This window comes from Melitaea cinxia, chromosome 20 (assembly GCF_905220565.1).
Source record: "Melitaea cinxia chromosome 20, ilMelCinx1.1, whole genome shotgun sequence".
In the NCBI taxonomy this organism is placed as follows: Eukaryota; Metazoa; Arthropoda; class Insecta; order Lepidoptera; family Nymphalidae; genus Melitaea; species Melitaea cinxia.
This window is the reverse complement of record NC_059413.1, coordinates 10,571,410-10,599,128: the sequence shown is the minus strand read 5'-3', so window position 1 is coordinate 10,599,128 and position 27,719 is coordinate 10,571,410. Positions and strand designations below refer to the sequence as shown.

The following is a 27,719-nucleotide window of genomic DNA, read 5'->3' as shown; positions in this document are numbered from 1 at the left end:
TAACGGTAATAAGTTATAGATTTAATTCATTTTGAGTTAATTCATTTTTCAAGAGATTTTATGGGTTTTTACCATAATAAAAACAGTCCAGTACATTAATATATACATGTATGTAGGTATGCTAAAGTTGCTTGATATTTCTGACCTAAACATTAACCATAACAGAATACAAAATCAACACTAATAGAAATCATTTCGTTTCGTAATGGCATCGTTACGGATAACTTAATGCTAAGTAACCTTAATACTTAAACATTAATGTTATTGAGGTGATGAATTGCTTTCATATGAGAACACATATTTGATATCCATAACTTAAAATTACAACACATTTGTATTTCACACAATTCGAAAAAACATGAGCTATTATTTACAAAGCATATTATTAATTATAATTTAAAACTTTACTTCAGAACAATCATTCAATTATTTTTTCTCAGTTCCTCTGATGTTTCTGGAAACCCAATAATTTGAACACAAATTTTAACAAACAAAAGTGCTAAGCAACAGTGCATCGATTTTCATTAGATGAACCACCTCCAGTTGAAGAATCAGGAGGTGGTTCCGAACTTTTACCACCTCCACTCCACTCAAGAGCATCTACCATTTCCATTAGTTCCTTGAATAATGCTATAACACGCCAATTAAATTTAGCTGAACACTCCACATAACCACACTTCCAATGTTTACGAACGAGATTTACAATGTTTCTTCGCTTTTCCCTAGAATCACCGCAAGCACTTTCCGCTATCGCCAGTTGCTGCAAGCCACTCGCAGCCGAAGGTGTTGTACTGCAGAGGAGGTCCTGTTTGTTACCAACCACAAGAACTGGTACATTTCTCATATCCCTACTCTCGACCATTTGATCTCTCAATGTTCGAATGTACTGGAACGTTTCTACATTTGACAAATCGAATACCAGGATATAAGCGGTTGCGTTTCGCAAACCATAAAATCGGTAATGAGCCCATTCGTAGTAGGAATTGATCGGAAAGTAAGGTATAACTGGTATGTCTGTGATTTTAATTGAATATAAATGTTCATTGATTATCACCGACGGGTAGTACGTGTGTTTGCGATCAGTCGGATGGTACTCGTCCGAGAAGTCGCTCCAGACGAATTGCTGTAACAAAAATATGTTTTCATGAATATAAATTATTATCGTATTGTTGATAACAATAACTTATATACGTAAAAGATTTTGATAAGAACGCTTTACGGATATCCGGTCTTAAATATTACTTTAAAATGTAAATAATAGTATACCTGTACCGTTATTTGAAGTCACGTATCTAAATAATGAAGCATAAAATCTGATATCGGATTCTTAAGGACTACGTGCTCATTTAATACTCGATCTCGTTTTACATTTGTATGTTTGATCCAACGTTGGAATATTGTCGTTGGTACGTAAAAGTTCATCATTATTATTATCAACAGCAAACAAACCGTATACGTCCTAAAGAATGAATATTTGTTCCAATATTGGTCCTTTAGAGAGGGCGTTATTACAATAATTTCGCACATTTTCGAGCAATATCATATTCAGAAGGAGCCTGTATGCATATAAATGGGTTTTACGAACGTGTTGATGTATTTGTTATGATACAAAATGTTTGTAAGATAGGAATATAAGTGATATCATTTGAATATACGTGCTCCCAATATACACAAGATTTAAGATAGTATTATACAAAAACATCGCGTCAGAATCACATTAAATCTTAATTTTTAATCGAAAATTTTATTTTATGACTTCGTCCGCGTGGAATTTAATAAAATAGTTATTGTTCAGTTCGCAGAAAGTAGCTTAAGTTACTCCTTATTACACCAGCTGTCTGCTAGTGAAAGTCCCGTCAAAATCGGTACAGCCAAAAATTGTAAAAAATGTTACTTTAGTATATGTACCGTGTATGCATCCACATGCATTTAAAAAAAAGGTTGTTTTAATGTTACAAACAGACACTTAAATTTTATTTATTTGTATAGATGGTGTGCTGAAAAAATTTTATTTCAATTTTTCGTATAAATTTTCGTTTCACGTAACGGTATTAACAATTATAGTTTATAATCAAATGAAACTTTTATTGAGTAATTTGATATTTAGACTTAGAATAGACAATGCCCGCGTTTTTTATCTATATAGGTACCGATAATATGATGGCAGATTGACTTTATTATTTTTATTTTTATTTTTTTATTTTATTTTATTTTGGAAACAAACAGTACAATAATACAAAAAAAAAATCTTATAAAACTAATACATAAACCAATAAAGTTTCCAATAGTAAACAATTCATTAATAAGCTAAAAAGCACACATTAATAAGAAATAATCGATACACACAGAAATATAAATAATTCAACAGTAGTAAATTGAATAATTAGGTAAACATGTACGAATAGAAACATTTCATACAATCATCAATTAAATAATAAATAATTAAAAGATAACAAATTCAGATATATACAACATTAAAAATAATCATACCATAATCATACTATAATAAAATTATAATTAAATTAATTTATAACAAAATCAAACTAAAATTCATGAATTATGTATATAATTAATGATAAATTAAAAATTAAAAATTTATTGCATATCGTAATTCACTCCTTAAAGATTGCACTGAACAAGTTGCAAAATCAATGTGATGAAAACATTGGTTGTACATTTTACATGCTCTAAAAGTAAAATTATTCTGCGTATATTTGGTCCTAGTTCTAGGCACGTAAAATAGGGACTGATTACGTGTATTTATTTTGGGACACCTAAATAATATATTACTTAGTAGATAAGGGGAATCAATAAAATTACGAAGTAACTTAAATAAAAATATTTGGTCTCTCTCCAATCGACGATTTTCTAAAGAAGGAATATACGGGATATCTTGAATATGCGGCGAAGCTTTGTAACTTAAAAATTTATAATTAATTTTTTCCAATTGAGCAACATGACATTTGTAAAATGGATTCCATACAGTTGAGCAGTATTCCAAGATAGATCTTACAAAAGAGTTATAAAGGAGAATAATTGTGCTGACATTTTTAAAATCACGTCCCACTCTCAACACAAAGCCAAGCATTCGGAATGCTTTAGCAGTAACAAAATTAATATGTGACTTAAAAGTCAATTTACTATCGATGTAAACACCCAAGTCTCGCACCTCGGTAACTCGTGTTATTGTCTCTTGATTAAGTTGATAATTAATATTAATTGTGTTAGTCTTACGAGAAAAGGATATCACGTAGCATTTTTTTATGTTCAGATACATAGAATTCACTGAGCAGTAATCACACAATTTGTTTAAGTCACTCTGAAGTAGTATGCAGTCAGAATTATTAGATACACACCTAAAAATTTTCATGTCATCAGCATAAAGAAGTATATCTGAATTCTCGAAAAATTTATGTATATCATTTATAAAAATATTGAAAAGTAGAGGACCAAGGTGCGAGCCCTGGGGTACACCAGAAGAAACGGGCACAAAAGAGGAAACATGCCCTTTCACTGTCACTGCTTGGCTACGGTTATATAGGTAAGAAGAAAGCCATCGAAGTAGATCGCCATGTATACCGACTCTTTCTAGTTTATTTATCAATATTGCATGTGGTATCTTATCAAATGCCTTAGAATAGTCGGTATACACGACATCCACCTGGTAACCCTGATCCATGGCAATAGAAATGCGATGGACAAACTCACACAAATTACTCTCCGTTGATCTCCCGTCCACAAACCCATGCTGTTGACTCATTAAGAAAGGCCTAAGACTTGGATAAATATTGTTATACACAATTTTCTCAAACAATTTAGCAACAGTAGACAATTTTGAAATCGGTCTGTAATTTTCAACATTATGCCTATCACCAGACTTGTACACAGGAACAACGTAAGATCGTTTCCAAATATCAGGCATGATACCCGATCGTAAAGATAAAGAAAACAAAAGCAGAAGCGGATAAGCCAAAGATTTGTGGCACAATTGAAAAAAAATAGGTGGCAAGCCATCCGGTCCTGAACCCTTATCAACATTCAACTGCCTGAGATATTTCATAACAATATTAACAGTAAGTTCAATACGTCTTAACGACAAATTACTTTTAGAAGACACATTACCTTGGTTACATTATTATTTACATTATTACATTATTACATTATTGGTTACATTATTACATTAGATTGGTGAACATTTCTCATTTATAGCGAGGTATTTTATAGTCCATCGTATTTTTTAATTTCGTAGGATTTTTAGGACACATTTATACTAAGAACGTACCTTTCTAGGTAACGTATCTTGATATACTTAGATAGATATATATTAATTCTCCTAAGGTTTGTAATATTACAGGTAACAGACAGAGCTATACATTAGAAAATTCAGTATGTAGATATCAAAGGTATTTCAACTTATGTAGGTAGCTAAATAATAAATATGGCTTTATACACATCGCTTATTCACTAGCTGATAACAGTTAATAAGGGTACAATTTGAATAAAGATCATGGATAAAAAGTTCCCTAAGGAAAGGTAAATTATAGGATCAAACAAAGATCACGAAGAACTTGATCGTATGTTTTTATTAAGTTAATTATACATGTACACGTGAGTCTAAATTTATATGTAAAACGGATATTTTAATGTCATGTTGAAAAACAAAAAAACATGATTAACATCTATTTTACATGCAAATTCAACGGGGAAATGCTGCCAGCATTCTTGGCACAATTCCAAGCGGACATGATTTATACCAAAACTATCTGTAAATATTTAGTTCTTAAGTTTGAATTGTAAATATGTATATAATGTTTAATAAACTATTGTTAAAAATAATAATAATTTTTACATGCATGTCGTTATCTCTCTTCTTATTAAATTTTCAAGATTTACAACATATTTATCATTATTTTCCCTTTAAAAATATATATGGTCAAGTCTTTCGTGGGTGGGGACATTTGAATCATATATCGAAAACGTATTAACTTATTTAAAGCTCAAACTAATGAGTTAAAAGTAACTTTTGTTATATAAATATGTAACCTACCTATCCTATTAATATTATAAACGAAAAGTTTGTATGTATGGATGTATGGATGTTTGTTCCTCTTTCACGCAAAAACTACTGAATGAATTATACTGAAAGCTTACAATAATATAGTTTATACATTAGAATAACACATAGGCTATACTTTTTAAAGATAGTGTGTGAATTGTCCAATATATAACGATAATTTTCAAATAACTTGCGAATCTACCATCTGCGAGCTATTCTGACGTACGCTGCAAAAACTGCAGAGTTTACACGTATATAATGTATAAGAGAAATGTTTATCTTAATTAGTCCTACAAAAAAGTCCGCGACAGTCTTATGAGTAAGTTATTATCTCAAAAACAGTCAACCACAAATATAATAAAAATTGATAATATATTTCTAATGCACATGAACGTGAACTTGTGGAGTCCTATGTCCAACAGTGGGCTGTGATATGCTGAAGTGACTCAGAATTTGTCCTGTAATATTCATATTTTCGACTGATATTCACCTTCACCCTGAACATGAGATAATTCACAAATAAATTTATCACTTGAAAATTCAGCGAAATCAGCTACTCGGCTCGGAACAACTTTAAGGTAACAATTATAGTAAGCTTAATTAATAATAGCTGCTAGATTTATAAAATAAAAAAAATTCTATTTTATTTCTCTTATATTTTGTATTATATGATTATATTATACGTTATATTTTCATAAATTTAGCTTTATTTTTGCAGGATCTTATTTTAAATAATTGTAGACGACAATGTTTCTCTTAATAACATTATATACTAAGCCAGAAAGGCTTAATCGACATCTGCAATGACTAATACCCTTATTAAAGGCTTTTAGGTCTTTAAATAAAGTGATTCATGCTTTGAAATTGTTTGAAACATCAATATCTAAATGAACGATCGCCCCGGTTCCTGGATTAGCGTAATCGACTATTTTATAGTGAATGTGACCCTTTTAGTCTTAAATCTGTATATATATATATATATATATATATATATATAAATGAATGTTTGTCTGTATTCCCTTTATAGAATCGTAACTTATGCATTTAATCATGTCATGATCTTCATCAAAATGTTGTGCATGAGCCCACGAAGGTTTTTGAGTTGGTACGACCAAAAAAAAGCTTAACAACGCGCTCAGGGTACAGATAATGATGTATATTTGTTTTATTTATTTTTTTAATAACATTTTGTCTCGAAAATATCTGCGTCATTTTAATAAAACATTGATATATTCATTTTTAACCTTCCTATACTCGCTCATTGGTTTCAAAGTCCGACAAATCAATGATTCGTTGTTTTTTTTTCAAAAATTACAATCAATGAAACGTCGCGCTTTCCAGTAATATCTTAATTTGTTGTTACGCATTGATTAGTGAGTGTAGACTTGACACTTTATTATCGTGATCGGGTCTTAAGACCGACGCGAGTACATGTTTTAGTATTGTAGGTAAGTTAGTAATTTGTTACTATTTAAATGCATTTATTTACTTTAGTGGTGTATGATACTTATTAAACGTTATAACTAGCACTATTTATAAACCATTCTTAATCAGGTTTCAGAAAATACGGACACTGAGTAGAAGATATCTTGCGTATGTCTAAAAATTGCAATATCAGCAGAGTTACAATAACTATGTGTAGCAAAAATTGTCCATCTTCTACCGTTTCAACAAGCTATGCTACAATAATGACGATACGGGCGATAATAGGATAGACAAAATGTGCGAAACCTATAACTGGTCTATAGCAACTAATCTCGTAATCAAGACATTCGAATTCAATGTCGAAAATAATAAACATGGTTAATATCCCGTTTTCGAATAATTTTCGTATAGCAACTAATCTGTGGCCTATGGTAATTTTTTACAGTCTAATTAATGTCGCAGAGATAAATTCTTGTATGATATATGGGCTAAACAATGAAAATGTTAAATTAAGATTAATATAGTTCATAAACAGTTAAAGAAAAAAGAGCCGCCAGAGGATCCTGGAATAACAGCATAACTCCGTAATTCAGTTTGTAAAACTAATTTCATAGTAGTCAAAGCATGAGCTGTTTTCTTAATTATTTATTATTTGAATTAGTGATAGTAAACTTATTATGCAATTTCTCTTCTTAAAGAATCGATCTTCTTTTATTAATTACAGATATATTGTGCCAAAAAAAATCCTTTTAAAAATGTTTTTGTCAATGATAAAATTAGTTTTTCAGCCGCGAGTATCATAAGTAAATACTTCCGTAGCGATCCTAATCTATACTAATATTATAAAGCTAATGAGTTTGTTTCTTTATTTGTTTATTTGCTTGAACGCGCTAATCTCAGGAACTACTGGTCCAATTTGAAAAAATCTATCAGTGTTAGATAGCCCTTCGAATCGAGGAAGGAGGGGGCTATATACCACGTTAAGACCAATAGAAGTGAAAGAATTTTTGAGAGCTTTTCCAATTACTCCAAAGTAACTATTCCACGCGGACGAAGTCGCGGGCAGAAGCTAGTATTAAATAAATTTCAAATATTTCGTTTTTGCAATTTCTTATACAAAAATTATTTAACGAGCTCTTTCCAATCATTTGAAATTTATTTAAAAAGCCTTATAAAACGCTGAATGAGAAATGTTTGTATATTTTATTATTACTCAGAGCCAACAAAATGGAACCAAGTGATTACCTATTAGGCTCTAAGGCGTCTATTTATGATCACAGGTTTTATCATTTGAAACCGTAGTTATATTTGTTGTAGCAGTAGTTTTTTTTTTGAAGATTTTACAGAATTCGTATTACTATGACCGTTGTAAAAATATGTTATAAATCAAAGTCGGGTTGCCCTACAAGAAAACTGTTTTTTCGGCGTTATAATTTTAGCCGTATCTACGGAAATCTACCTGTAAATCTAAATCGTACTGTGTCTCTTTTTAATTGTACTCAATCAATAATAAATTGAACGTATCATATTTATTCAAATAAATAGAATTTTAATAAAATATTTTTCACACTAATTAAAATATAAACGTACTGTAAAACAAGTCATGACTTGTTAAAATCAAGGCAGGGCCTGCGAAGTTTTCTCTGTGATTTAAAATGGTATTTAATACCTCAATACGGCTTATATAAAATGAGCATATAATAAACACAAATAAAAATCTAAAAGGATAGAAACAAAATGCACAAAACAACAAGGGTAATCAGTAACTGTAAAGTAAAATTACATTCAAATTAGATAAAATATTTATTATGTTCCAGATTTATATATCAAATATGATACGGTTATTTGATTACGTGTCGGTTGGTTTGCTACGGAAGGGGAGCGTGGAGGTAAAATTGAAAAAGATATATTTACGGATATATTTAACGTTTTATTTAATTCTTTTAGACTCCAAGTTTAATAAAATTAAAACAATTTTAATGTATCCGACTATTTAAAGTTGTTAATTAATACTTAATCTATGTTTACTAGTTTTTAATATTCATATAATTATTATGGCTTTATTTATACAATTACATATATTGGTTGTAGTTAATAATTACCTGATGCATATGTTTATTAATTATTATTTTTATACCGAGTTCAGTTTATTTGCTGTCAAAACTTTCACAATAAACACATTAAAATCTTTGAAAAGAATGTAAGTTTGTCATACTAAAAATAACATTTCTTCAAACTCGTCTCAACTCAACTCAACCTTGTACTGCTGTAAATGCACTAAATATATAAGTTCACTTAGTAAAGAACTTGTTATGACGTTAAAATGAAAGACAACTTTTTATATAATTCATCCTTCGTAAGAATTTTACAACTTTAGGTGAAAATAGCGAGATAATTATATTTAACGCTCGCAATGGACTCAATTGTTGATAAAAATTCAAAAAGTTAAAAAGCTTCCTTCAAATTAATATTTCATGCGTAGTGAACGAATAACTTAATTTAAAAATTCATTTCTGATTTTATTCCGTTTGTGCTTAACATTTTCCGCTATCATCACATTTAATTTTAGGATTTAGTTTTTATGCTATCGCTTAATGACTTTGCTTTTAATATACGGTTATTTTTCTCATTTTTTTTTTTTAAGAAGTCGAAATAATACAACATCCATTGAATTTGTGTTAACCTCAACCTTTTTTTGATAATATTTAAGAAACACAAAATATTTATAAACTGTTAACCAATCACTTGTAATACACAAAATTAGAATATTTATTTCATTGATTACACACCTGAATGATACTGGTCTTGCCAACTGCCGGTGCGCCTAGGAACACCACTTTGACGAGATCCAGACTGTCTGGACTGGGTTCCACGCTGGGTGCTCCGCCTACCGTCATGTTGCCAACCCCACCGCGCTCTAGGTAATCCAGGTCCAATTCTAGAAGCAATATATATATTTTTTTAATCCACTGCGTTATATTAAACTTAATTTTATATACTTATTTATTAGTTTAAAATAAAAATAAGTATGTTTTTTCGTGTCCGGTTTTATCATCTTAGTTATTTTGTTTTACTTTCTTATTTTCACGTTTGTTAATTTAACATTAAACGGATGAATAGTCGTAATTGGCCCTTATGATATTTCATTCATGGTTTTTTTTAAATATTCTGTGCTGTGTACCATTCTTTATAAATAAATAAACTTATTTTAAGTTCTGTTGATGTAGTTTTTGAGGTCACTATATAGCAAAATTGGAATAGTACAATATTTTATATTAAGTGTGAAACTATTTTTTACATAAACTTCACAACAACACATTTCATATATAACTATAAATCTAATACGTAAAATTAACCCCGATCCCGTTCTAAAATGGCGCAAAGAATACTTAAGAAATAGTTTCTATTTCGTAAAAATAGGAAATGTTACAAGTGATGTAATATCTCTTTCTGAAGGCACAGCGCAAGGATCGCTGCTTGGTCCATTGCACTTCATAGCGTACGTAAATGACATGAATAATGTATTTAAGTTTTGTTCATCGTACCAGTACGCTAATGACACTTGCCTCTTAATAGCAGATTCAAACGTAAACAAAGCACTGGAAAAAATGCAGAATGATTTTGATTTACTAAATAAGTGGTGCCATGACAACGGGCTTGTACTTAACGCATCCAACACAAAATTAGTTCACATATACTCACCATACACTAAGACATTCTGTGAAACAAATAATAGATTAAAAGCCCATAATTATAATTGTATTCATCTAAATATCAACCAATGCAAGTGCCCAGTCGTAGAAACCGTTAAAAAGCATACTTATCTTGGATTGGTGGAGGACTGTTATATTAATTGGAAACCTCATATATGTACTGTATGTGACCAACTCAGATCCTTCTTGGCTAATGTAGTTATAATTAAGAAGAAAATACCATTTAAAATTCTACTTATGCTACGGACGGTATCACGACCTATGGTAGAACCTTTAAAACTTATCTTAACACTATACAAAGTTTACAAGTTAGAATCCTAAAAAAAATCGTAGCTCCTAAAATAAAATAACAATATAAAACTGACGACAATAAACTTTTTAAACATTGCAACGTGTTTTACCGGTCGAATATAAATTTCAATATAACGTATTAATTCTCGAGTAAAATTTCTCTCGCAGCTTTTGACAAAAAAAAAATTGTATATCATAGTTACGAGTATGTATGTACATAATTAAATGCGACATATACCTGTATACTTACCTATTTATCTTATCTCACCTTCTTTACTTTGTAATTTATAATTATAATTACGTATATTACTGTTAAACTATCATTTTTGGCCATTTCGGTATTGTAAAAAATCAAAATTCGAATTTCATATTCATACCTTAAGTTGGTTACAATATTACACAGTAACTTCCGTATATTATTGAATCATTTTTTGAAATTTTAATTATCGTATATTACCTCTAAATATTTATATTATTTTCAGTAAGCAATCTTTTAATTTTCAAATAATTTAATACACCAAACACAAAACATAAAAATTCTGAATTTCCAGGTATTACATAATTATTGTTCACAGGATTACAAAAATATTTCGAAAATCTAAAGCAATTAATGTAATCCAAAATTACAACGCTAGAAAAATTTCTCAAATAACTACTTTTGTTTCTAAGATAATATTGTACAGATTAACTTTTATAGTTCACGTTCAAACACTGCAGTGACATTACTGAATCTATTCCAAACAGCGGTCGTAAACAACATGCTGTAAGTTATACATTAAAGTTTTCCTGGAAAGCATCAGACCAGATATATTTTCCTGTTGTGCGCAAAAACAAGTCAATAAATTACAGATTCAGTGATTCAAGAGAGATTTTTGTTTTCACTGCGACCCATTTCCTTGATTTGTAGAGTGAACGAAAATACTTTGTCCTCAACTTGTTAGCGTTCTCGTTGAAAGAACGATGGTAAAATTGGTAAGTTCGTATCGGATATACGAATATAAAAATAATAAGTAATAACGTAAAAAATTTGCTGTAGACTAAATACAATGAATTTTCGTGATCGGATTAGTATTAGCGAAGTAACCTCACCCATACCCCTTACAAACAAACAAAGTTAGAAACTTTACCTCTTTAAAATATTAGTATAGATATTATTATACACACACCTATTAAGTATGACTTATTTTTGTTTTCTTTAAATATTCCTCTAAATATTTTTTTATTTGCCCTAAAAGATAGGCCTTTTCCTGTTAGGTAGGCCTTTTCTTCATTAAGGAGAAAAATACCATGTCATCTATATGTTTTATGGCTTAATATGCCACAGCGCTCTATTGTGGGTTGACAGATATATATTTCTGAGATTTGTTTTAATATATTTACATTTGTTTACGATGTCTTCCACTACTACGATGTGGTGATTCTTAAGTATAATTTTAATACTAGTGAATTTAGCGATACTTTCTTACAACTTTCAGTTCAATGTTATAACATTTTTATTTAGAAACGTTCTGGTTTAACGATGTGGCATCTTCATTTATTTTGTTACAGGTTTACCTGCATTCTATTTGATTTATAAATATTTGAAATATTTAAATGTTTAATATTTCTGATTATCGTACTTTAGTATTCCTATCCTAAATGATCGGAAAGACTATTTTAATTTTGTGAATTACTACAATGTCAGTTATGTACTTATGCGTTTATATAGATTTTTTTTCTGTATTCAAAATTGATATCGATTTTAAATAAAGTATATCCTTTCAGTGTGTATAAAAAAATACTCAAAATCAAAATCAACTTTATTCAAATAGGTCCCATGAGCACTTTCGAATTTTCATTTTACAGATTAAAAACTTTAAAAATCATTATTATTTTTGTAAAAGTAAAGCTACCAGCGATTCGGAATGTAGATCCTGCAGAGAAGAACCGGCAAAAAACTCCACTTAATACAGCTCTTAATAGAGCATCACAAAGATCACAATTTTTACAAAAATATTCAGCTGTTAGTAACACGAAACATACAACAATTAATAACGCTCATCTCAAACTTCAACTAAGGCAAGCACTACGTCACGTGTCATATTAAAATTGATACTTTAACTTTAAAAGGAAATTGGAAACTCATTACGACAGATACTTCTAAAATCCTTTGTAGGAGATTTATTGCTAAATACGAGTACTTTACAGATAAAATGTTTGGTGTTTCGAAGAAGTTTATTTCGATACTGGTTCACTGGTTGGAATTTCGTCTTTGTAATCATAGATTAATTATTTCTAGCAGCTTACTTCGTAAAACCATCTCTTACATTACCGCCTTCATCAATATTTTAGATGATTTTATCAAAACTTTGACAAACGAATTCCTATTAATTTTTTATCATGAAATCATATTATTTTTTTTGGATGGATAGGCTTCAAACAAATGTTAAGTCCTTAAAGTTCAATGTTCAGTTAGTTTTAGCGATTTATACATGAACACATAAGGTAAAAAAGAACATGAATTATTACGTATTTTTATATTATTATTATAAATTTTTACTTAAATAAAATATATGACACGTACTAATATTGAGACGTTACCACCGACAATGGGACTAATCCGAAAGATTAAAGGAATTTAACGCTCAATGAAATAGGTTGTACTTGAAATCTCTCTCCAGGATAATAACAAAAACTGGAGTATCCACGAGAGAATCAAAGTGGATTGACATACAAATAATTGACATACAATAAATATCTCTTGATGGTATTTGAGAACTTAGAGAGTCTAATGTGGAGCTGTGGACTGACATAGTATGATGTGAGACTATATACATACTATGTCTGTGTGTGAGTGCGTTTATAACATATTTTATAAGAAGAAATAGAATAAATTGCTTTGCTTAGACAAAATAAAATAATAATATAACAATAATACTACATTGCTAGTATTCATTATTTATTTATGTATTTTATCTAATATATAAAATTCTCGTGTCGCGGTGTTTGTAGCTAAACTCCTCCGAAACGGCTTGACCGATTCTCCTGAAATTTTGTGTGCATATTGGGTAGGTCTGAGAATCGAACAACATCTATTTTTCATCCCCCTACATTTTAAGGGTAGTCCACCCCCAAATTTTCTTTTAAATTTTTAGATAAATTATTTATTCTTTATTTTATTATGATTTGGCGTTAAAAAATACATACAACCCTTTTTCACCCTTCTACCACCAACCTCTATTTTTAAATAGCGTTTAGCGGCAAGACAACGTTTGCCGAATCAGCTAGTATTTATATATATTTCATAAAGCAACACACATCAGAGACAAAGCACAAGCACATCATACCTATCAACATGTTATATGTTTATAATGTACACATTTATAAAATATTCAAAAATAATAAGCTATATGAGAAAAAAAGAAGTTTATGGTATCATAGTGTACATGTTATATTTAACAATGTATGAATTAGTCGCAACATTCAGAGTTCGTTTTTTCCAGGAAATAATGGTTAACATCAAAACTGTATCCAGGATTCTATATTTCGTTCAAAGTTTCATGTGATTTTACACACAAATAAATGTAGTGTTAACAAATCGTTACAGCCTAACCCAAGATTATCAAGAGCTTTTATGTGATATAATAACTATTACGAACTGACATACTATTTACGAACGATACATGATTAAATTATGTCAGAAAATTGGGTCACTTATGATTAATTATCAATATCTATTATATGTACAAGTATAGGTTTCGATAGCTCTTGATTATATGGTTAATCTTTCAAGTGACTGTATAATTTGGGTAATGCGAAGTAAAAGCACTTAAATTAGATCATAAATTCAATAAACCGTGTAAGAGATATATATTTTTTTTTATTTTATACATAACTAGGTCGGCAAACAAGCGTACGGCTCACCTGATGGTAAGCGAATACCGTAGCTTATAGACGCCTGCATCACCAGAAGCATCGCAAGCGCGTTATCGACTCTATCCTTAATCAGGAACTCTGGTCACCTTACTCACCAACAGGAACACAATACTGCTTGAAAACAGTATTATTTAACTGTCTTCTTCTGTAAGTTAGGTACTACACCAATCGGGCTGCTCCATATTTTGAAGCAGAAATTTCCTGCTGTGCCCTACCTCAGTTAAACCTACCTACGAAATAGTGGCAATTTATCGAAAAAAAAAAAAATACAAATATATTATAATTAATGTCAAAAAAATTGTTACAATCTTACCTTTAATTTCTTTACAAAATACGAAGAAACTTTTTCCCCGACCGATATGAACAGTTGCTAAGGAATCACGTTCCTAATGAAAATATTCAACTTTATCATAACATTTTCCAAAATATATAAAACATAAAGCCTCCGGTCACGTAGCGGTTTCGGTTTAAGCTTTTGATAAATAACTACAGTTTAGTCAGTTTTTATACATAAATTTATACTATAACACTGTTAATTAGCGTGAAGTTATTGAAAATGTTGGTTTATCTGTGGTATGAACTTTTATTTAAATTGTATAGTTGTTTTAATGTTACCTAGAGCAATATTTATAACGTGTTTAAATTAAATTAACTCTATGTAAATTAAAAAAAAAAATAAGAAGAAGAAAAACTATAAGAGTATTATGTCGGAAGAATATAGCTTTATATGTACCCAGGAACTAAAACTAAACTGCAGGGCATTAAAGGAATTTAATTTACAATAAAAAGTACTTACTAGCATAATATAATGAATAATCTACGCAGTCATTTATCCATACCCACACCGACTTACATACAAATACACAGGCATAGACACTCACAAAATTACACATACACATCCACACATTATTGACCATGGATATTTTACATTTTATATATTTCTCATTTTATTACGTTATTACGTATTAACGTTGAAATTACAGCGCCTATGTATCTATGTATGTATGTCATTAGGGTTACGTGAAAAAAAATTACAAATTTTCTGCTCCGACTAGGTGAAAATATCCACTTTTATAAAGCAATGACATTATTATCGATGATGATAAATAGCTATTATCAGACAGAGAAAGGTTTAAGCGGTTAAGGTAAGAGAGGATAACAAGGGGTTTCTATTAAGGAAAACGTTTCGTCATCAAAACGACACCTTCAATTTCAGTTACACGAATCCGACAGGGAAACTGGTTGCGCCTTTCCCGTTGAACAGGGGAGGGGGGTGCAGGGTACCTCGGAGGCGAGCGATTAAAGTATTGACTCGCCGACGGCACTGCGCTGCATCCGGTCTAGCAGCTAAACCCGAGTAGAAAAAAGGTCAGGCTCAACCAGATCATGTATCTGGACCGGATCAGGATAGGATAAGGTACGCCTGATCCGGCAAGCTCTATCAGGACCAGGTCCGGTCCAGACAAAGACAGCCTGATGTAAAATGTAATCAAGTATGGTAAGGCATACTGGATCAGGACCAGGTCCGGTCCAGACAAGGATAACCTGATGTAAAATATAATCAAGTATGGTAAGGCATACTGGATCAGGACCAGGTCCGGTCCTGACAAGGATAGACTGATGTAAAATATAACCAAGTATGGTAAGGCATACTTCATCAGGACCAGGTCCGGTCCAGACAAGGGTAGCCTGATGTAAAATATAACCAAGTATGGTAAGGCACACTGCAATATCAGGACCAGGTCTAGATCAAATAAGAACAGCCTAGGTAGTAAAGAATATAGCCACTCCCTCTCTTCCCGTGGGTGTCGTAAGAGGCGACTAAGGGATAACACAGTTCCACTACCACCTTGGAACCTAAGAAGCCGACCGATGGCGGGATAACCATCTAACCGCTGGCTTTGAAACACACAGGCCGAAGATGGGCAGCAGCGTCTTAGGTGCGACAAAGCCACTAAGTACACTAAGTTCGAACGCCCATACAAAAATTGACCATGTCATTATAAGAGTAGCCTAAGTTACTCCTTGTTACATCAACTATCTGCCAGTGAAAGTCCCGTCAAAATCTGTCCAGCCGTTTCAGAGATTAGATAATAACAAATTCGATTTTAAATAATAATCAGAAGAAATTTCCATCGATTTAATGAAATATTTTTAGATTAAAAATATTAATTATTTATTCGTTTATTACTTGTTTTGTTACTTTAACCAATAATTTTACTTGTTTCATTTGCATACCCAATTTCGTACCTAATTTGTTAACTCAGTATACAAAAAAAACTGTGTTTGTTCTGTATTCTAAATTTGTTAGATAAATAAGTAGGTAGGTATGTGATTTTCCAAGTATTTTTGCTCCATAGCTCTTGATATAAACCCTGCCTGATTAGCCTGATTTAGACCTAGCTACATATATGTATACTAATCTGTTATTTAAACTTTATTAAATTTCACTAACGCGTGCATAGTTAAATTTTAAGATAGCCGTCAAAAAATAAATAAATCAATGAACAGAGTTATTTTTCTTTACTCTTGATTTGAAATTCAATTCCAAGATTTCGACTTAATTAGATACTATTTTTATTTCCGTTTTTCATTAAATTTATAGAAACAATAATTACATGACGTAAAGTTATTTTTATCATAATTATGATCGATTTATTCATTTATTGTATTTCAAGATTTACAAGCACAATTTGATAGTCTTTCTTCACATCCAGTCAATTGAGTAAATTATATATAAAAAACTGCCTTTAATTTCTATTAAATAACATGAATATAATAACGAATATAACATAATATAATCTTGTATTGAATTATATACAATAAATAAAAATTAACGAAAATATTAATATAAATACAACATAATAAGGAACGAAATAATAAGCGACAACGCGTGACGTCACGAAGCAACATGTCGGATCTTGTTCACAGTGTTCTTCGTTAAGACGCACATCACTCACAAGTCACATCAGTGTTTCAGTGTATTAATCTTTGAAGTGATAAAGAATTTTGTGTCATAAAAAAGCATTTTTTGAAAGTATAATTATATTTTTTATATAACTTAAAAGTTATTTGTCGATTAGCATATTAATGTAAATAATATCAAGATTAAATAAGTTCAATACAAAAACTGAACCATAATAATATTGTGTTAAACAAAAAAAAGTGTACTATAAACTTCTCTCTAGACGTTTACTCGGTGTATTGTGTACAAAATACGAACTTGTGGACTAATTTAGAAAGATAAAAATTTGTGTTGTGTGTAAAGCTTCGTTTTTTGTTTAATTACCTACGTAAAACATTTAAGGTTAGTAAAAATCATTGAAAAAATACATTACAATTCTTTACTATTTTTAAAATAATTTTATATTTCAATAATCTGTTTTTTTCAGATGGCTTTTATGTATGCATTAGTTTTATTTTTAAATGATTCATCCAATAAAGAAATTGATATATTGAATATCGTGGTACCGGATGTAAATAGCCCGAATCATTGTTAAAAAGTACTAAGTATTGTAAATTATTACAAATGATAGTTAAACATTGTGAAGGGTCTGCCCGACATGGCCAACGTTTTATGTTCAAATAAGTGGCACAGCAGGTAAATTATTATTTAAATTATAGATTTTTAAGAATTGTTATTTCATTGTCATAATAATAAGAAAGTAATTCATAATTACAATTAATATTATCAGAAACAATGGAAGAGGCAGAGAAAAAATTAATAAGATTAAAAAGAACCCCTATTCTTCTCTACCAATAATGAGTAGTCTGCTAAAGCAAAGGATTGATTAAAAATAGATAATATATTTAGCTAAATAGCTTTAGAGTTAACTGACGAACCCACTGAAATTGCAGGTAATATTTATTGTTTAAAATGTAAATATTGTTGATTAATTTCTAATATTTTTTTTACTAATGTTTTTTTTTTTAACAAGGGATATATATTATATATTAATTGATATAAATTTATTTTTAATCGTTAATTTTTATATTATCAATTAAGTTATAATACTGAAATTTTATTTCAAATTTTTTCATTCCACTAGAACTAAGAAATAAAAGCCAAAAAAATTTAACCAAAAAATTGTGAAGAAACAAGCCTAAAAACATAGTCTCAAATGGTCATCTACATCAATAGCGTCTTCGATATCTTCATCACCACCGTCATCGTTATGTAAACCTATGAAAATAAATAATGAAACTAAAAAAACGAATTAATGACAGTACTAACTACATAGTTGGCTCAAAAAAAAGGAAAAAATTAGTTCATAATCTACACTATACCACCTTGATCATCTTCATCATCACCATCAAATAAACGTAGAAAAATAAGAAAAATCAACTCGAATTTGAAGGACATAAATATGCGTATGGAAATAGCACATGAAGACAGTACATTAGCAACAATTGCTGATAATCCCTTTTCATCATCATCATAAATCTGAAACAGAAGCTGAAATGAATATATTAGCAGCTAGATCATCATCAACAAAAAATACTGTATCCAGTGGTAAGAAAAAAATATATATTGTTTTTAATTTATTAGGATATCTATACTTATTATAATTATTCACAAAATCATAATATAGATTCCATTCTGAAATTGTGGAGTGTTGTAATCGTGATAATATTTATCTATCAAGATTTTTTTTTTTTTTTTTTTTTTTTTTTTTTTTTTTTTTTTTTTTTTTTTTTTTTTTATGTCACTAGGTCAACAAACAAGCGTACGGCTCACCTGATGGTAAGCGATTACCGTAGCTTATAGACGCCTGCAAAACCAGAAGCATCGCAAGCGCGTTGCCGACCCAATCCCCGATCCCCCCAGGATATATTTATATATTTACATCAGTGTCACAATTTTGAAATTTAAATCATTGTATTAGTTAAAAAAAAATAATATATAATTTATTTTCAACAGATTCTTTGCTGGAATGTATCAAACATAATTATAACAGTCTATCAAAACAATTAGCGAATTTAAAAGGCCATATCTGCTGACGTTACCAAATCCTATCTGAAATAAAAAAAAAAATAACAGTACTCAGCTGTTAGATTTCAGTTTATTAACAGATCCTGAAGGAAATCCAGTGGTCCAAAAATTAGAATTTCCGCTATCAACAATGGAAGATATTATTTTGATAAATTCAATGAAAAATTAAAAGGCGAAAAATATAAAAATAAAATGGTAAGTTTTTAATAAACTATATTTTTATATACAAATATATTAAAGATCTAATATAGTGGCTCTATCTGACAATATTGAAATTGTCATATTTGATAAAATGCTAATCATAATAATTAATTAATCATACACATAATTATAATAAATTTTCTTTTCCAGAATAAACGTATATACTTTTCTCTTGATGGAAAAAATACTTTTACCCGTAATATGGGAAATATTAATCGTGTTTATATAACAAGAGATGTCATATGTAGCAGTTAAATCAACTTCAAAAAAAAGTTTTCAAAGATACGAATTTTTCACTTCTATAAAAAGTATGTTAATCATTATATAGTGCAGAATTACTATCACTGATACCTAATTATTTCTTAATTATATGTTAATATTTTATACCTAATAATAATTATTTTTTACTATTACTAATTTAATTACGTACATGATTAATTTAAATTTTGTATTTAAGCTGCAGTAAGACAGAAATTCGAAAATAATCAAGAAAGTATTTTCGATAATAAATTCCATCAAGCATTGTCTGCAGTATTGAATAATGCTAATATAATAATAAAGATTGGGATGGGTACAGGGTATCCAGGATCAAAAAACTACCAATCTAATGAAGATAAATAAAAACAACTAATCGCTTTTAATTTATTTACTTTTTTAAAATCTTTTTTTTTTTGCTGTGTAAAATATTTTGCTAAGCAAACAAAAAGAAAAATTAATTCATAATATTTAATAACAATCATTATTATTATTAATTAACTATAACATAAAAATAATTGATATTTAAAGTAAAAACAAAAATAAATAATACATTTGAAAAAATAAATGGATATAAATATGTTTTTTTTTTCAATCGGATAAGTTTTATTTCTGTTTAAGTGCACAATAAAGTGTATTGTTATGTTATGTTAAATATATATAATATGTTATTTTAAATATACATAATATGTTATTTTAAATATACATAGTATGTTAAGTAACATAATATCATTTCTTTTTTTTTTTTTTGACGTGACGTCTAATAAATCGATTAACGCCGGCTTCGTTACGCTCATATGTATACTTGTGCCGCATCTATCTGATCGGCCTATGCATCCGAGGAGATGTTTTGTTATGACGGTTTGCAGACAACCAAGTTTTTTAATAAACAATTTTGTCAAGACTGTACATTCGTGTTTTATTTAAAAGGACCGCGCTGGGCATACTCGATTTGGATCAAGCAACCAAGGACCGGACCGTGCATGCCTGATCAGGACTAGATAAGGCATGTAACGCAGATGATGTATCTGGACCTGACCAGGGAAACCTGATCAGGTCCAGATCAGGTATGACCTGAGATCAGGAAAACCTGATCAGGTCCAGATCAGGTTGTCCTGATCAGGTCCAGATACATCATCTGCGTTACATGCCTTATCTAGTCCTGATCAGGCATGCACGGTCCGGTCCTGACTAGGAAGACGCAAAAATTTCTACTCGGGAAAGTCCATGCTCCTCAGTGCAAGGTATATGCTGGTCTTTTACAATTATTTTATAGTAGATGGTTGTGAATTACCACTGACCTTATCATTCAAAAACGAATATATATAACGAGATATATCTCAATACCCATTTTAGTATCATTTTTTAGTATGAAGATAAAAAATATCACTCCTTATCGTATTTGTCCTACCGATCGACAAAATATGCAACAACATGTATTGACCCATTGCATTAACGGAAACTCTGGTCAACATTTTGTAAGCAATCTACATAGTTTATACCTATACGTAATGTATCATATAAATAAATGAACGAATCCGTAAGTTGCTGTACGAATTTTTATTTTTGAAATTCTTTGTAAAATATTATTGAAAGTTTCTGGCTAACGGCACTAAAGGATGAGATTGTTTTAAATGAATTGATGCTAAGAATCCATCAACGGCATAGATTGAAGAATTTCTTAAATGTGTGATCAACGGTTATCAATTTAATTGCAATTCTGTATATTGTTCATGGCTTGGAGAATATATATATATATATATATATATATATATATATATATATATATATATATATATATATATATATATATATATATATATATATATATATAAATAGCTCTAGATTACAGTCATTTACTTATTAATGTACAAAGTTGCTGATGTATAATAGCACAGTTACGCATTAGCATTGCTATTTACTCTTTTTCTAGACGACTGATTTAATTTTTGGAATACCCTCGTATTGTATTACGTCGCGGTTCACCTTAGGGGGTAGTAGTGTCGCGACGCGCTGGGTTTGCTGTATATAAGCCTCAGGGCGAGGGTTTGCGGTCTCTTTGTTGGATTCTCTCGCCGACTTAAGATCTGGGTGCAATTTATTGTGGGTGAGTCATTGTAGTTCCATATGGTTTAAGCTTTGCATTAGTGTAAATTGATTTTGTGAGTTTTTGAAATTTGTTATAATGTCCTGGCTGTGTAATTTTTGTATTGACTTCTTGTTTGCTTATTGCTGTGTAATGGTAGGGTGTGCTTTGTCTCTGGTGGGCCGTTTCCTTTGTCAACCCGGTGATAGTGGAGGGTTGGCTTCGGAAAGGCTCACCGTTTTGGTGTGTCCTTCCAGGGTCCTTGGTGTGGCGTTTGCGGCGGCGCTTGTGGATGGAGAGTTACCTCGTGGCGTCCTTCTGAAGGTCCGAGGACCCCACATTCCGAGTTCTCTCACAACCCGAATCACCGACAACCCGAATTAGCCACAACCCGAATTCTCTTCAAGCCGGCTTACATTAAACTGCTTCTGGAAGCGGGGCTACCGATGGCGAGACGACTGTTAAATTTATTTGTTAGCCAATTCTCCAGCCACTTGTCCAGGAATTAGGCAAATTATGTACTTTATTTATTTTATTCTCCCCGGAGTAACTTTAGATTAAATTCAAAATAAATTGTTAAACTTGTTATTTTTTTTTTATTTCTCTTCATCCATAATTAATTTAAGATTCTGTAGGATTTTTTTTACTCTCTCTCTTGTACCCACAATTCCTAATACGCATCGTATTAGGAATTGTGGGTGACTCTCTAACCCAACAAACAATTTGTTCACACGTAGCAATAGTGGGACTCATGCAACAAAAAAATTGCTTGTCTGTAAAGTTGGTTTACGGGCGATAGTTTAACGTGACAACGACATAACAAAACATCTCGGACGTATAGGCCAATCGAGTGATAGTGTATGAAATATAGATAGATTCTTATTATTGTTTGTTTTCTAATTTCTTACCTTTCACATATGATAAATTTAAAAATAATAGGAAGATCTAATTTTAACTGTTTACGGAAACTACCGTGACATTTTGAATTTCTTTTAATTAAAATAAAAAAATCTATATTGTTTTTGATAGGTAGAGCCACCTAGCGTGTACTATAGTAACTACAAAGGTTGTTACATTAACATCGATAGTATTACATTGCAAACTAACTAGATGGCGCTGGAATCAAATATTTTCTAAAATGTCGTTAAATAATTTTTGACAGTATAATTTATTCTCATTTCAAGTTTTTTGTAATTTAGCATAACTGACTAACTTATAGATTACATTATGAACCTAATTTGTATTAAAATAGATACTTAGAGTAAAATCGTATGGAAAAAATTCGAGATACGAAATGTAATGTCTAATCTGACATAATTTAACAAAATAAATCATGTTCTCGCGGATAATTTATTCTTTCATGACATACAAAAGAATGAAAAATTAAAGGAGTTTTTTTTACAATTTACAGAAAACGACGTAAAAAATTATATTTATAAAGTAACTGTGCCCGCGACTTCGTCCGTGTGGAATTAAACAATAAAGTAGTAAAATATTGTTCAGTTCACAGAGTTATAAAATAAGTAAATTTCTAAAATAAAAGTAGTCTAAGTTACTCCTTACTACATATGCTATCTGCCAGTGAAAGTTCCATCAAAATTTATCCAGCCATTTCAGAGATTAGCAACAGACAGACAGACAAACAGACAAAAATTGTAAAAAAAATGTTATTTTGGTATATGTTCCGTGTATACATCCATATGCATTTAATGAAGTGTGTGTTTAGTGATGACAATACACGGTACGCCGCCACATCTGCTACTCGCGCATCAAGTGTTCATTCAATGTATATTAGATGTCATTGGTAAAACGTCAGGTTGGACGACCACTGATTTTCAAACTTTCATGAACTTTTATCAACGACCGGCAAACGAACATGACAGTTTTGCGAGGTCCATATTTATTGCTAGTAATAATTACAGTTAATTTAAAATTATATACAAACAGAAAGAAAGTTAATTTAGAACCTGGAGCTTCCTTGGTTTATGTAGCAAAACTTAGATGTCTCTAACTATGTACCTAGTAAATTATATCTGAAGAATGAAACAACGAAATGTAATATACGAGACGGACTTCTGATTTACTAACTCGGGATTTTGAACTTATAAATTAATCGGTAGTCCTTGTATCCTTCAAGGTAACCTCGCATATTTTAGAGAATAAATAGTAATTCACAATTATTATTTGTTCAAGTACCTACATTTTTTTTAATTTCTACCCACATGAACTGTACATTCGCTTGTGCGCTCCGTTCAAGCCTCGTTTGTTTATAGACTATATTTAACAAAACTTCAGGGTTTTCTGGGATAGCGGGTACTTATATCTTCAAATAAAACAACTACAACATATAATAATGATCGACCTTCACTTGAGAACTTTGATCGTATTTTATAATCCAATTGCCTTTTATAACCACAATCATAAAAATGTATTTATGTAATTACGTTAAAGCTAAATTTATTTCTGTTTAAATCCAAAAATCTCATTATTCTGTTGCTATAAATGGATATAAATTAATGTTTAATTAAGTTCTCCCAAGGAAATTAAGTTTAGCCGACCGAGATGCGACTTGAATGAGCAATAAATATTGTACAGTTTCGGAAGATTTTGTATTTGTTACTCGTTAACCGGCTTGGCAATTACTGCGAATGTTCTATGCGTCATAATCATATCACATATTCGATGATATGTACGTATTGTAAATACAGCAAGTATCAATTAAATTATGTATTACATTTAAAATTAAAAGAGTAGGTCAATGATATTATATATTTCTAATCCTAACAGTCTGATACTTCAAAATTTCAACATCTCGATATAACTTATAATTATCATTATTAATTATTATATACCATTAAATATATCACAATTAGTATTTATTTATACTTTATTGTACAGCAAACAAATTTTAAGATAGTTACAGACTGTGAAGTACAATAGGCGGACTTATGGCTGGGTAGCCAATTCTCCCAGACAATCCAAGTAACGGAAGTGTAACCAAAAATAATATACCTATAATAGCATACCTAACGTTTTATATTTTACAAGTACTTATATCATTAACAAATAAAGTAGTCTACTACTAGTAAAAATATTTAAAAGATAAACCTTATTATATTATGAAGAACATCTTTTTGATAAAAAAGGCTATATATATCTAGATCCAGCAGTCAAGGAGCTCTAGATAGCACAATGAATGGACTAACTACAGTGAGTTCTAGGAATGTTAGTAAAATGTGCGCTTCAATCATCTAAAAGGTTTGACTCCACTTTTGAAGTCTTTGATTTAATAGTACCAAGAAGTTGCACTTCAAATAACATTTAATTACTCAGCTGATCAAAGAAAGTAAGATTTTTAGCCGACTTCAAGGAGGAGGTTAATCATTTCGACCGATCGATTTTTATATTGTTGGAAAGAGATATCCCAAGTGTGGTACCATGATAAGTAAACCAGGATCTGATGATGGAATCCTAGAGAAATCGAGGGAAATCCTCGAAAATCGTAGTGACGACTAGTGCGTTTGTTAATTTTTTTCATCCACTTATGTTGTTTTACGTTTTATTATGCTGTGTGGTTACGGAATTAAGAACAAAGCCATCCCCTCTCTTGGAATTTATAAAGCCGACCGATGGCGGGATAACCATCCAACTGCTGACTTTTAAATACACAGGCCGAAGACGGGCAGCAGCGTCTTCGGTGCGACAAAGCCAGCCCTGAGCAAATACAATTATTAGCACATTGAATTACTTATTTGAATATATATATAAAGAAGAACAGATGAACGCATACATTTCTCTGTGTACGTATTTGTTATGTCTTTGTTCTGATATTTATTGAAGATAGAAATTAAATTTAGCTCAACAATAGAAACCAAAATTCTACGACATTAATTAAATTTGTTTTAGAAACTTATAATTAGATCCTCATCATCATTCCAAAGATTTCACTCGAATTCAAGAATTATTGTACATTAGCTGCCCGGAAAAACTTCGTTCTGTCAAAAGTTAATCGTAAAAATTAAATATATTGGCACCTTATGTCCACTTTCCTGCGAACCGTCAAAGAATACTTATAACAAATGGATACAACGATAAATAATTAAATATATTTTTTAACTTTATTTTTAGTATTAAAACCTTCCGTGAGCCTTAAGGAACATACAAAAAAATAAATTAGCCGAATCGGTCGAGCCATTCTCGAGTTATGCGCTTAGCAACATTCATTTTTATTTATATTTAGATGATACATATTAACGTTTTCTTTAAGACAAATTACATTCGTGTCGCGAGAGTTTTCTTTAGAATAATAATTGTCTCAACATCAGCTTAGTTTAGGCTTAAGACCATACATTTTTGTATTTGTTAAACGGCTTCCAAAAAAGACGGAAATCCTCATTTCGATTGTATTTTCTTTTTCATTTATGTATGTTTAATCAGAAGTTTTGACTGGGTAGACCGATTTTGATGATTTTTTTAATCGAAAGGCGGTGCGTGTCATGGAGTCCCATTTAAATTTAATTGAGATCTGATAAGTACTATTCGAGTTATATTTAATAAAGCGTTTACACCGCATAACTTTTCACTGAGTTTTATTTTTTGTTTTCGACCAAACACAGTTACGTCTTACTATTAATGATTAATCGTTAAAACAAATTTATGACTAATATCAACTTTTGTATTGTAGATATCCTTTTCAACGTCTGCAGAGATTGTTATTAATATTTTAAGTTTTAGTAAAAAACAATCGTTAGTATTTAGTACCACTAACTGTACGTAGTAAATATTTTAACACATATGTATATGGCAATGTTATAATATTAGTTTAGTGACTACATTTATATACATAGATTAATATCTTTACCAGTTGATTAGTGTCCTACTGGTGGACATTGACCTAATTTTCTATGAAAGAAAAAACATTGGAGAAAAATATACCGCGATATTCTGCTACGGGTAGATGAATAACATTATATTGGACACGATATACAATTAGCTTGAATTGTTTATGGTTGATTACCGGTAACATACCTCAGGTTTTATATAATTTACATTTTTAAAGGAATGTTTAAGGTGACATAAATAAGCACGTAACTTTAACAAAACTTTTAAATTAGTCCAGTATTGTTTAGATGAATTTCAAATGAACATAATTATCACACGGGTAAGTTGTATAAAAGTTTAAACTCCCTCGACTACCATTTGCAGTACCAGGTCAACGAGGCCATGTCGCAAGATCATAACTTGCAAGGAACTAGTCATTGAAACTAAATTAGTGAATACAAATACGATATAATTATCTATCGTAAGTTTTCGAAGAGTTTGGCTCTCGCGGTTCTGGTTTCAGCATCAAGTTAATATTTTCTTATAATTTTCATTTTCATTTTAATGATTATACTGGCACTTTTGAAACGTGTAGTTGAATAATCATACGAAAATAGAAAATAATTACATTTGTGCCGAAAATGTCATATATATTTGGAGAGCTAATAGTCTTCAAACCGTTGAAGAAATTTTTACCCAAAATAAATAAAAATCACCGCAAATAAACTTGCTTTCTTGTAAAAAGAAAACGCGTCGAAATCGGCCCATCTGTCCGAGAGTTGCGATGCCACAAACAGATACACAGGCAGACATTAAGGTCAAAGTTATAAAACTCTTATTAATACTACTATTAAATATAAATATATTATCAAATATGATAATATTACCCATTGCTTTCGTACAGTTGCTCCGCGCTTTTTCATCATCCTTGTCTTTCTTCGACGAACTTTCCAATCTATTCAT

At 30.4% G+C, this 27,719-nt stretch overlaps 1 protein-coding gene and 1 long non-coding RNA gene across 2 annotated transcripts; one reads left to right on the top strand and one right to left on the bottom strand.

The window, feature by feature from the left end:
* LOC123663216 (ras-like protein family member 10B) lies at positions 1-27,719 on the bottom strand. The gene is made up of 3 exons (XM_045597913.1): positions 27,644-27,719; positions 9,271-9,419; positions 1-1,123 (listed from the first exon to the last, which is right to left on the bottom strand). The coding sequence occupies exons 1-3, from the start codon at positions 27,717-27,719 to the stop codon at positions 500-502; spliced, it is 849 nt and encodes a 282-aa protein (XP_045453869.1). The 3' UTR covers positions 1-499.
* Positions 17,372-19,840, top strand: LOC123663217. The gene is made up of 6 exons (XR_006744629.1): positions 17,372-17,599; positions 17,793-18,001; positions 18,096-18,258; positions 18,450-18,913; positions 19,322-19,588; positions 19,745-19,840. It is a non-coding gene; the product is annotated as an uncharacterized LOC123663217 (long non-coding RNA).